This window comes from Phocoena phocoena, chromosome 11, assembly GCF_963924675.1.
Source record: "Phocoena phocoena chromosome 11, mPhoPho1.1, whole genome shotgun sequence".
NCBI lineage: Eukaryota > Metazoa > Chordata > Mammalia > Artiodactyla > Phocoenidae > Phocoena > Phocoena phocoena.
Genome location: NC_089229.1, coordinates 83,675,466 through 83,688,161, shown reverse-complemented (window position 1 = coordinate 83,688,161; position 12,696 = coordinate 83,675,466). Strand labels below are relative to the sequence as shown.

Here is a 12,696-nt window from a genome sequence, read left to right as displayed (position 1 = left end):
CTAACCCCTCTACCAGAATGATGTAAAGAACACAAGACTCTCTGTTTGAAAACATGCACAGCTTTTCTAGGCTTGAAAATTAAACCATAAAAAGTTTACTGGAAAAAAAAAAACCCTTTAAAAAGCTCCTTAAAAACTCACACCATAATTGCTCCCCACCAAGCGTGGGCACTTGCTAGCTGCAAGTAGTGGCACTGTGACAAATGTAGCAAAACTGAAAGCAGGCTATACTAAGAGAAAGAAAAAGTCTTCCACTGGCCATCTGTGAAAATAAGGCATGTGGCCATTAAATGCAGAGGCTGTAAATATACACAAACTCCATGAAGCAAATGGCAAAAAAGGACTAAACTTCAAGCTCAAACAAATCAAAATGTTTAATGCATAGTTACCACTGCTGGACGAAAACAGCTCTGATCTTTGCAGTCTGCAAACTCGGCATGTATTTCAATTAAATACCCCCAAAAAGAAAAGAAAGAAAAAGAAAGAAATGAAAAGACACAGAAGAAAACCATCTGGAACAAAAGGCTATAGACAGCCTATACTCAATTTCTAGAAACAAACAGCCCCTTTAACTTGCACCAGCCTGTCGAGAGTGTCGATTGGAATTATTGAAAGGCTGACATATAGAGTGATGGATGGGTGATGACATAATACCTATTTGCCTTTTTGTCATGGTCTTTGAAAACGGGCTGCTCGATGCTGATAATATTCACTAAGGGGTTTTCCTCTCGCCTCCTGTCCCATAAGAAGTGCTCCCTAGCTAAGACACTCAGTATTAAGAAGGTTTTATGAATGAAAAACAAAAGAAAAGAAAACCTGAGGATCAAATGCCAACTTGCACATAAAAAACTAGTCTAGATTTTCTAATAATCCGCTGTCTAGAAAGTAGCTCTCTATCCATTTTACATACATATTTAGAGTAGAGAGACTCCAATAATAAAAAGGCAAATATTCAACTTCAGGTTTTGTGTATCTTTTAATTAAAATCACCAAATAAATAATTACATTAGAGATAAAAAAATAATATATATTCACTTTTATAAAAAGAAAATATTAACCATTTGTGTTATTCTAATTTGTGCTCAGGTAAATTCTAACCAGAAGATTTAAAAGTTTGGGGACATTTTTGTTTGACAAACACTCACACACACACCACCCCCCCCCCAAGGAAAAGCTCCTGTTTTATCCCACTGTTGCAATGATCTATCTCATTTCCTCCTGAACGATTTACCTAACATAGCTTCCTCCTTCATGGAGTTTTTCCTCTTACCACTGAAATGTCTAGCTCTAATCTGACTTCTCTAATTCATTTCAGCTAAAGGCAACAACTACAAAAGCCACCCATAAATCATTAATTAATTGTAGTACCTGCCACTGAATACAAAGGCATGAGTTCCTTCATATTCACTTTTTCAAAGCAAATCTGTAGTTTACAATTCCTCACATGCCTTCTCCTTATCTAAGAGAAGGAGCATATGTTAGATAATGCTGGAGTAGATACACTGTGTCAGTTTCTGAAGAGTTAACACTGCTGGCCCCATCCATCAGATGGCCAGTGAAGCATCAGGAAAGAATGATGGATGTAAAATTATTACAGGGCTGCCATCCGATACACTTACTGCCATTTGTAACTAATGCTGGGACTGACACACTTTTTTTCATTATTAAACATCCGCATGAAGTCAACATTGGTCACTGTCATTTCATGTTTGGCACTCTGTTAAAGGGAAAGAAAAGGGTTGACAATGGCAGAAAAGAGGAGGTTGTACTGGAAGAGTTTTCAAGTGCCAGAGTAATAAAATTAACCTTTGTTTACAAGTCCATCTATAATGTATGTGGTAAAACTTCTTATGAATATGACCGACACCAAAAAGAGAAACTGGTTTCATTACTGAGTAAATCATTATTTAAAATATACACACTGGGCTTCCCTGGTGGCACAGTGGTTGAGAGTCCGCCTGCCGGTGCAGGGGACGCGGGTTCGTGCCCCGGTCCGGGAGGATCCTACATGCCGCGGAGCGGCTGGGCCCGTGAGCCACGACCGCTGGGCCTGCGCGTCCGGAGCCTGTGCTCCGCAACGGGAGAGGCCGCGGCAGTGAGAGGCCCGCGTACCGCAAAAAAAAAAATAAAATAATAAATAAATAAATAAAATATACATATTATTCGCCAAATTTTCATCTTATTCTATGGAAATCTGCAAAGAATTTTCACTGAACCTCAGAAGGAAAAGTAAGACATTTTCCTAGCTATTCTTACTTGCAGTTATTGATGAATGCATAGCATGTGCAAGTGTTTAGATTTCAGGTACACGGCAGGCAATTAATGTTTGATGAATAAATTGTCTACCTTAAGAAATACACGCACATATTTGTATGTTTATTTTTGTGAGTGACATCTTTTTTTATATACAAGAAGTAATACAGAAGTTGGCCTTAATATGTAGAAAGTATGTGGATGAACATACATTCATTGATTTAACCTGGCACCAAACAATGTTTTCTTGTACACATTCTTGAATGTCATTTAATTCTTTCTGAAACACAGACAAGGTATAAGGCCCTGGACGTGCAACAGAGAAGAACAAAAGTAGTTAGATAGATGACATCAAATGTAATCAAAACAAACCAGCTTTATGATGAAAATATTTGGGAGCTTTGGTATCATTTTTATAATGTAGCCGTGGCTGACAATGGCCTTTTCCTACCCGGTAGCCATTCTGGTCTTTCTTTTTGTCCCTGCCAATATAACCTTTGGTCTTAAGATATCCCTTAAATGTGAGGATGATCTGGCTGCGACCTCTGTCACCCCATTGATCACCAGGGTTGATTGGCTGATCTGGATGGCTAGACAGGTGTCCCCTTTCCTGCCCCATGGATCCATGTACATCCTTCCTGGAGCTGTAAGCTCAGTGGAAGAGGATGGCCTTCCCCAATAGGGGAGGGCCCTTTTTCAGTCGAGGGTATATGAGAAGCTGTTCTGCCCTGCTAGACCCTCCAAACAAGCTCTCAAGGTCCATTCCTAGAAGAAAGTAGGCTAGTCAAGCTTCCAAGACTCAAGACACATCCAAATGAGGTGCTGCAGGTAGCGGTCTGCCTTTCTTAAAAAAAAAAAAGATATCCTTTGACCTCAGGAAGGATAGGATAAGGTCTCTAATTCAGTTCCAGAAAATAATTTGCGATCCATTTAAAGTGGTCTCTCTTCCTTGACCAGTAACTGTCATGAAGATGTGCAAATGACCCAGTTCTACCCAAAGGAGATGTTTATGGAAGTCAGCTTGAGGGTAGCAGTGAAATATGACTATGTGAGTGAAGACCGAACTTCAGCGAAGAGAAAATAACTTCTTTCTGAGTCTGCTGCCTTCATGGCATAGTTGTAGGTGCAGCAACATTTTGTGACTCTAAGGGAATAGCCCAGATAATCAAGTGATTTCAACCCTGACATCACTGAACTAATGAGCTAAGGCCACCAACCTCCTACTCCTGAACTTCATTGTAGGCTAAAAGCTAATCGGTATTTGTTGAAGCTACTGTATTTAGATGTCCTGATACATGTCATGACAAACATTTCTAACAGGTATTACAGCATGGGCATTATCTTTCTAGGACAACTACATTGGGTAGTGATCAGGGAAACTTCTGGTCTGGTCCTCATTGCAGTGCACTGAGTCTCTATTGTATTAGTGTTGCCTGGTAGGATCAGGACAAAAACTGAAGTTTTTATGATTTCCTATCAGGTAAGCTTATAAGGTCAGAACCTGAGTATGTAGCTGGTCAAAACCGTGCCATTTGCCATTTGGGTGTTAAAGACGCAAAGCAGGTGGTTTTTACAAAACAAATGTATGTATGAGGGTCTTCTTCTGATTCTTCCTACCTGAGAAGCTTACTTATTCACCTATGACACTAATCTGTAACAGAGCTGAGTGGTAAAAGATAACATTATTTGAATATACAATCAGGCTATAATTAACCAGAGATGACAATTATAAATAACACTGCGTCCCAGAGTTTCCAAGAAACCTGACATACGCAGTTCTTGGGTATGTTGAAACACTTCCAAGAAAAGTAAAGAAATGAAAAATCTTTTAGAAGTCTTCAATTAAAATGTGTTTCAGTACGAATGACTTTCATTATGTGTTTTGGTACATACGACTGGAAAACATTTGTCCCTGTCTTCACACCTCTAATTGTTTTCACTGCCCAATTACAGCTTTTCAGAATTAAGACATTCTAGTCGAGACAAGCATGTTGGTCATTTGAAATGTGAAGACAAGTTAATGTGTATAGGGCTCGTGTACTCGAGAAAACAGATCTCTGCTACAGGTTTCCAATTATCTGCATCTTGGGTCCTGCTATCTCCTTTTAGACTGACGGAAGGCATCTGGCTGAATTACTTTTCCTTCCCCCTTTCCTTTCTCCCAGCTCCTTTCTATCTTTCTCTCTCCTTCATCTTCCCCACTTCTTACATTTATTTCACATACTTTTAGGGTCTAGGAAGTTGGGAGCATGGTTTAAAGAGAGAAAAAATGTCGTCCTTTTGGGGCAATTATAAGAGGTGCAAATTATAAGAGGAATTTATACATACTGTGTTTCTGCCTTTCGTTAGGGATTGTAAAGCAAAATTTCAAACCAACTACTGATCTAACTAAGCTTTGGCCATGGATAAAGCTGGGCGATTACAGAAATCGATTAAAAAGGTAGGCATTAAAAAAACGATGAGGCAATATGTCTAGTGATGCTGCTTTATGTGGAAAAACAAGCAGCTACCTCTGTCGAGTCAGGTATATAACTGATCTGACACGCTCAGCAGTATGGGGTCTTAATTCAGTTCCTATAGGAATTCACACACATAAATATGCCATGATTAACAAACTCATAACTGGATCTAAACTGTAAGCTCTATAAAGGCAGAGGGCATATTTTCTTGTTCACTACAATGCCACAGCACTGTCCCTAATACACAGGGGTGCTAATGTTGAAGAATGACGAATTAAAAGATTTAAATTGACGTTATTTCATTCCCGTGAGTTGCAAGACATAGATTGATCATTAATTTGGTAGAAATGCCGGCTAAGCTATTTCAACAGGAAAAGGCAACCACGGTAATTCCTGCTTCTGAGAGAGGTTCAATCTCAAGTGTCAAGGGTGACACAGGGATGGGCTAATTCGAATTCCCCCGCTGAAGAGGTTTCCTTGCGCATTACAAGGCTTTGCCAGAGACTCTGACAATAATGGGTCTTTACATTCTTACGTTTTACAGTTACAATGATACAATTTCATGTTTTAAGATTTTCACTTGAAAACCCATAAAGATGTAAGAGACCATAGTTGAGGATGTAACTCAACTGCATGGAAAAGGCCTGGTGAAGAGATCTGGGGGCACCAACTTCTTGAGAATGGAGACATCTTAATTGGCCAACGGATTCTGGCAGGTATTACTTCAGAAATAGATTGTTTTAAAAAAACAGTTACTATAATTCTACAAAAGAGAAAGGAAAATTGAAAGGAGTAGTTTTTAACAGAGGCAACTCTCACTCCTGCAACTCAAATAGGAGGTGCTAATCAGAGAAATAAAATGAAGCCTGATTGTGGAGGTGGAACAAGAAGTGGAAATAAGGTCCCTAACGATGGACAACTATGGGAATAAAATGAATGCAGATGGTTCCACTCCTGTTACTTAATCAAAGGGCTGAGCAGAGTCACTGGAGCCTGCACGAAGTCATGTGTCAGAACAACAGCTGATCTGTATTAGAGAAGATTAACTCGCAGTGCCATGGTGGAGGGCCCAGGATTATTTTATGTACTCCCATTGCCTTACAAGCCGTCAGCACAATTATTGCCCTCCGATGTGAATGACTGATCTGTAACCACAGCTAAACAGCATGCTGCTTAGGGGCCTAGGAGCTTCATGAAGATGAATTTCCATACCATCAAAGCGCTTTTAATGGGCTCCCTGATCCAACCACAAGGCCTGTTTTGTAAGTATATAGAACTCAGGATGAAGGCCTCCTGTCCAAAAGGATTTGGTCGGTTGTCACTTGACAATTCCCAGCCAGCACAGGGGAGGAGAGGGGGGGAGATAGGTAGAGTTGTCTCTGCTTTGGAGGATTAAAAAAAAAAAAAAAAGGGTACAGATGCTTGCTGAATGCAACCAACTGCTGTATCCACAGCTGAATTCAATGCGCTTAACAAATAATGGCAATTTAGCTATGCTTGCGAGGAATAGCTTGAGTCACTTTGCATCAGCATCTGGCTGAGTGTTAAACTCATTTCTACATGGGGAGCAGAGAAAAGGAATTTCTGTTCAAGCATCCTTTCAAGAATGTTTAAATATTTGAATATAAATTCCTCTATGCTTGCTATCATTCCTTCTTAGAGCTGTCACTTTGCTGTTCCCCTTCCCTTCTGGTGCTTAGCTAGAAAATGTTCGTGCCCTTCGAGCTGCACCAGTGTTGCTCTTCTTATGTTGTGAGACTGCAAGGGATGTACACTTGACCATGCTTTGCTGTCCCCTCCAGGAACAGAACTGAAATCATTTCTCCATCCTTTTGATCCATGTTTGGACCAGAGGAAAAGTACAGTTGTGGCAAGGTCACACCTTCACTATGCAAATTGCTAGCTTCTTAGAGATTATGTGTAAAATTCCATATAAAACCTGGGAAACCAGAGCTATCCAAATTAGCAATCTGTTCGTTCTGGATGACACTGTTTGACTCATAACCTTCCCATGATGATTAACTTTCAAGTTATTACTAAGTAGTCGATCATTTTTTCTCTTATCTACTATATCTATTTAGCTGCAGGATTTTGAGAAAAGGGGATACAGTAACTTTAAAATTTCAATTAAAAATACCAAATATGACCAAAAGAAGTATATCACTCCAAGCATTCTATAATAACATAATATTTTTCTGAATAAAATACAATGTAGCTTAGACAAAATAGTTTGAAATTATTATAGCTCAGATAAATCCAGAAGTTTCACTGGACTTAAGCATAATAATAGGTATAATAATAATGTCCACAATTTAAACAGCAAACTTTGTTTTATGATCAAGTCAAAACTTCCAATTGTGCAGTCACCTAAAACTTGACAGTGCTTTGCATTGGAAACATTATGACAAGCTCAGGATCTTAGATGCTGAGACTACAAGCATGGGTATCATCCAAGCTTATGCTGATTAAAGAAGATTCGGCATTTTCAGAGCCAGCTCATCCCCAAATACAAGTTGAGCATCTCTGTAAAGCAAAACTTTCACTGAGACTCAGGTATTTCAAATGCCACTTCATTTTAATACAGTGATGGCAGAAAAGGGGATATTAATTGTCTATAAGGTTCAGATGGATAGCAGAGAATTATAACGCTTTTCATTTCCAGATGGTTTTGATTAGGATGGGCATGAAGAGTTCTGCACTGATGGAGGGATAAAGGGTGGGAGAACCGTCATTCCAAGGGTGGTGAGAAGAGAAAAAGGTAAAGAAGAAAAACAGTCAGGCAATTTAAGTATTTTTGGAAAGTCAGTTCTTTTAGGAACTTACCTTTTCTGCTCGGCAGTTATTGAGACCTAGACTATTCACAACAGCTACCTTCCCATCAAGCACCTGTTGTTCCCGCCGAAGCTGCTCCTTCATCTGCCGAGCTTCTTGGATCGCCTTGGTGACAGCATCATGGTCATTTAAATAACCTGAAGATGTAACAGAACGAAGGATATGTTTTGTACAAGTGCATGGATAGGTTAACCTTTCACCATAAAAATCACTTCTTTTTTGGGAATGGCTAGTGTCTGGCATGTACTAATTTCTCAACGGAATCAGTCTAAAAATGAATGAATGAATAAATAATTGATGATGACTGATTCACACAGTTACATCAACATGGTGCCAAACATTTGTTATCAAAATGTAATATTTAAGTGAAATACAGCTGTTTCCACATGTTTGAAAAGAAGTTTAAAATATAATTTTTAGATAAACTTTTTTAGTTATCTGAATATTTTGTAGTGCAAAAATAGAACCTGTCTTCGCTTTTTTTCCTGTAAGGATCATTTGAATGTTACCATAGGATAAAGGTATTGATAATTATTACTATTAATTACTGACACTCTCCTAGTATTAGAAAGGCCAATTTAGAGTCTGAGTATGGCACTATTAGGTTTGTTATATACAGAAGGAACAAATCACTGTTAACTGACTGAAAGAAGAGCATTTCCCCCCTGCATCCAACCATGGTGAAATAAACCACAGTTGGCAATGTCTTGTTACAGATACAAACTTGCAATAGTTAAGAGGCTACATTTCAAGCACAGAATGTAACCAAGCACCTGTAATTGCTGAATAATAAATTGTGGCTACTGGGTAACTATAATCACACTTAATTCACACTCTTAATGGGATGGTCAAGTGACCAACTTGTGGCGCAACTCCACAATCCAGAGTTGGGGGGAAGAAAAAAAAGCAAGCTAAAATATTTCTTTTAAAAAATAACAGGTGTAAGGAGAAAGGCTCATTTTAACTCTGGTCATTTATTTATTTGATGCACATTATGCTGATAACCTGTACGATTTTAGGGTAGAAGAGCGATGGGAGGGGATTGTTTTGCAAATATTGAAAGGAAAGCTAATATATCATCTTTCACTCTCCCTATCTTTTAACTAGGGCATAAAATGGCATAAACTGAATCTATAATATGAAATTGCCCAGAAAAGGGACTTGTTTGTGACATGAGGCTAAATCTAACCAGATCCATTGGTGAATTGTGACAGATGGAGGGACTGTGAGACAGAAGGCAGGCACTAATCACACATAAAATGACCGGCTTGCCTCAACATGTTCCGTGGATTCCAGCAAACTTTACACCCTAATCCATTTTTAGAACAAAAAACATCTGGGCCATAAATCCTCTAATCTGCCAAAACACGCTATTAAATCCCATGATTTGTTGAAAAACACTAAGATTAAAGAAAGGAAATATAAAATGGCTAACTGCCGTGTTAGGAAAGTGTTATTAATACTCTTTCTTTGTCTCAATTATGAATGTTCTGGTACTAAAGAGCCTTGTCTAATCATGTCAGATTACACGACCTCGTCGTATTGCTAGACTCTTCTATCTGATCTGCCAATTGCCAAAAAACCTAGAATGCTTTCTTGCTGCTTAAACATTTCTATTGAAGAAGCTGATGTCAGATTAGTGCAGTGCTTCAGAGCTGGAAGGCTTCTAAATGATCCGTGTCCTTCCCCCCTTACTATGCACAGACCGAACATCCTCCTCTGATCTCCTTAAGGCAGAAAGAGAAGTTCCAGGGTCGGCGATGGAAAGGGGAGCCTTGAGAGCTACTATATGTTTTGCTTTTCTGAGCTAAATTCATTGGAATGTATTCAAAAGAAAACATCCTTGCTCATTATAAATACAATATGAATCATAAACAACTATTTAGATCTAGGTCAGCCCTTTAGGGTTAATATGTACTTAAAATTACGGTCGTTTTTAACCTTATATTATCCTCAACATCTGGACTTGGTTCTCCTGCACAACCTTCTTAATATATTATTCTTCAGCTCATTCTGTTCAGGAACACTACCAGTCTGGGAAAAAAATGCAGCTCTTAAATGACAGGGATGGTCTTGGTATGTGTTCCTTTAGTAAAAGATCTTAAGAGGATCAGCCTGCTTTTCCTATCCTCTAACCCCTGTTTATGTACAACCTGGTTCCATGTGTTTTTGTAGTCTATTTAGCTTCTCCAGAGCACAAATATATTTGAAATGATTTGGCACATGACACTGAATAAAAGTATGAAATCTTTATGCTTTTTAGGCACTGTCAAGATAACACTGTGTAGGAAAAATCATTAATATAGATGCAGAAAGGATGCATCTATTACTACGAGGGTGAATAACTGACAGACATACATATGTTCTGTAATGGCTATTTCCAATGTGAGATGTGTGTTTGTGTGCAGGTGGATACAGGTGCTCACTTTAAAAGAAACATTCTTGCTTTCAGAGACTTGAATTTTAGTTAAAATGCTATATGAAGTTCTAACATTGTATCTGCTGTGTTAAATCATAAAGCCGTTCACATATTACAGAGTTGAATCATAACAGGATTGTTTGCTGGTTCTTTACGCTTTGTTCTCATCACAGTCACCAACTTCCCAGTTATGCTGATTCCCTCTCTCAGTAAATGGCCTCACCTCTAATTCTGGAAAGACCAATAAGGCTGAACTCCCACCTTCCTTCCCCACCCTGACTCCTACCCCAGGCTAGCTTCAAATCGATCTCCACGTATGCCCACTGCCACCTCCTGTTTCAATGAAAATGGCATCGCTACTTTTATTCAAGGCAAATCCCCCAAATTCATGCTCTAGATTTCTACACCTCTCTACTGATTATTCTCTTTCACATTTACATCATCCACTTGAACTTCTCTACTATCATTACCACCTCAACTTGTAAGTACTTAAGATTTTCCTCCTGAAACAAGCAAATAAAATCTCGTAACTTTGTGTTGCCCTCTCGTTCCAATCCTGTTTCTTTACCTTCCAAGCCAGGCTTCTCGAAGATTCATATCATACTCTCCCATTCCTTCCTCACCCTCCCATTCCTGCTACAGTCTTGTTTCCGCTCCCCTTGCTCTTTCAAATGCCAAACCCAAGGGACACTTTCCAGTCCTGGCAGAAACAGGACTGACAACCCCTTTCTTACGGACACTCCTTCCTTCCTTGCTTCTCATCATAGCACTGGATCCTCATCTCTGACTTCTCCATCTTCATATCCTTGCCTGGGATCTTACTTCATGTGCTCCTTAGATTTGGTCCAAGGTTTCCATCACCCGAAAATAATTTGTGCTTTGGAGTTGGATAAGCCTAAATTAAAATCCTAACATTGCTACTTACCAGCTATATAAATTGTACATATTGTTTTACCTTTCTAAATCTCACTGGTCTTATTGGTTAAATGGAATAACCTCACTAGATAAACATGACATTGCGAAGATTAAATGAGTTAATATAGTCTCTTAGCATAATAAATGGTCCATGAAAGTCATTCAGTAACTGTCAGTTTACAAAATGGCATAGTGAAATAGGTAGAATTTGGGCATTGGATTCAGATGGATCCAGGTTTCTGCTTCTTAGGAAGTGTGATATTTGCCAAATTATAACACTTAATTTCACTGAGTTTCCATTTCTTTCAACTGTAAAATGAACATAAGGCTGATGGAAGAATTCAATGAAATAACACATGTGAAGGAGTAGATAACATTTCGTATACCTGAGGAGGCAGTAAAAAATGTTAATTCTTTTCTCTTTTTTCCTCTTTCATTTTCCCTATATGCTCATCCTCAGCAGTCTTGTTGCACAGCTTTGACCATTATGATAAAATCTGTGAGGGGGGTTTCCCTGGTGGCGCCGTGGTCGAGAGTCCGCCTGCCGATGCAGGGGACGCGGGTTCGTGCCCCGGTCCGGGAAGATCCCACGTGCCGCGGAGCGGCTGGGCCCGTGAGCCATGGCCGCTGAGCCTGCGCGTCGGAAGCCTGTGCTCCACAACGGGAGAGGCCACGACAGTGAGAGCCCGCGTACCGCAAAAAAAAAAAAAAAAAAAAAAAAATCTGTGAGGGGATATCATTTCTTGTTGGCACAGAGGTTCAGTGAAATGGGAGTCACCTATTAGAGTTCAAAGGACCCCAAATGATCACTTGCTACATTTCATTCTGCCTTCATTATATATTCAGGTAGCAAGTACATCTTATGATCAGAAGGAAGTGTTCAGGAGAGGTCTGGTGAGCTTCTTAGAGGGAAAACGGGAGGGCAAAGGCCAATATGGCTTCCAGTTAGTGCCTCAAATGAGATTTGGGAAATGCAGGTTAGGGATCATTAATGTAAGAAATATATGAGAGTCTGTGACTGTGTTAAATTTACCACAATTTGATTTTTTTTATACCTTGGTGCTTCTTCTTAACCATAACCAACAAAATTCTCAAAATTAAAATGGTCCCTGTTATATATTTTCAGGGGCAGAGAAAGATGGACAAACTGGAAAGTCCAATCTTAGAGGGGATAAAATCTAAACAGAAAGAGTGAGTAAACGGCTGCTCCACAAGGGAAGAGCCTGTTAAAAGGTAGAAGGAAAAACAGTAAACTACTTGTAATGGGTTGAATTGTGTCTCTCAAAAAGATATGTGTGTGCCCTAACCCCTGGTACCTGTGAATGTGTCCTTATTTGGAAACTGAGTCGTTGCAGATGTTTAAATTAAGGATCTTGAAATGAGATCACGCTGGATTTACAGTGGGCCTTAAATTCAGTGATTCGTGTTCTTCTAAGAGAAAGGAGATTTGACACATAGACACAGGGGAGAAGGCCACGTGAGCACGGAGGCAGACACTGGAGTTGTAAGCCAAGGAACACCAAGGATTGCCAGTAGCCTCTAGGAGCTGGGAGAGAGGAACGGAACAGATTCTCCCTCAGAGCCTCCAGAAGGAACTAGCCCTGCTGACACTCTGACTCTGGATTTCTTTCTAGCTTCCAAATAGTAACAGAATAAATTTGCTTTAAGTGACCCAGTTTATAGTAATTTGTTGTGGCAGCCTTCCAAACCAACATATGGCAATTGGTCTTAAGGATGCTCCTAACACTCAAGGGGTGATCCCAAGGACTGTAGGATACCTACCGCCTGCTTCAAACCCTTTCTGATTTCCAGGTACAC

At 39.5% G+C, this 12,696-nt stretch overlaps 1 protein-coding gene across 3 annotated transcripts in view; it reads right to left on the bottom strand.

Moving 5' to 3' along the window:
• SOX5 (SRY-box transcription factor 5) overlaps positions 1-12,696 on the bottom strand; it is a 401,670-nt gene that overhangs the window by 20,336 nt on the left and 368,638 nt on the right. For 2 of the 3 annotated variants that reach the window (XM_065886530.1, XM_065886528.1), the window contains one exon: positions 7,536-7,681. The exons of the other annotated variant lie outside the window; for it this stretch is intronic. In XM_065886530.1, the coding sequence (XP_065742602.1) occupies positions 7,536-7,681 (146 nt within the window). The remainder of the gene's footprint in view (positions 1-7,535; positions 7,682-12,696) is intronic. 3 annotated transcript variants of the gene reach the window in all.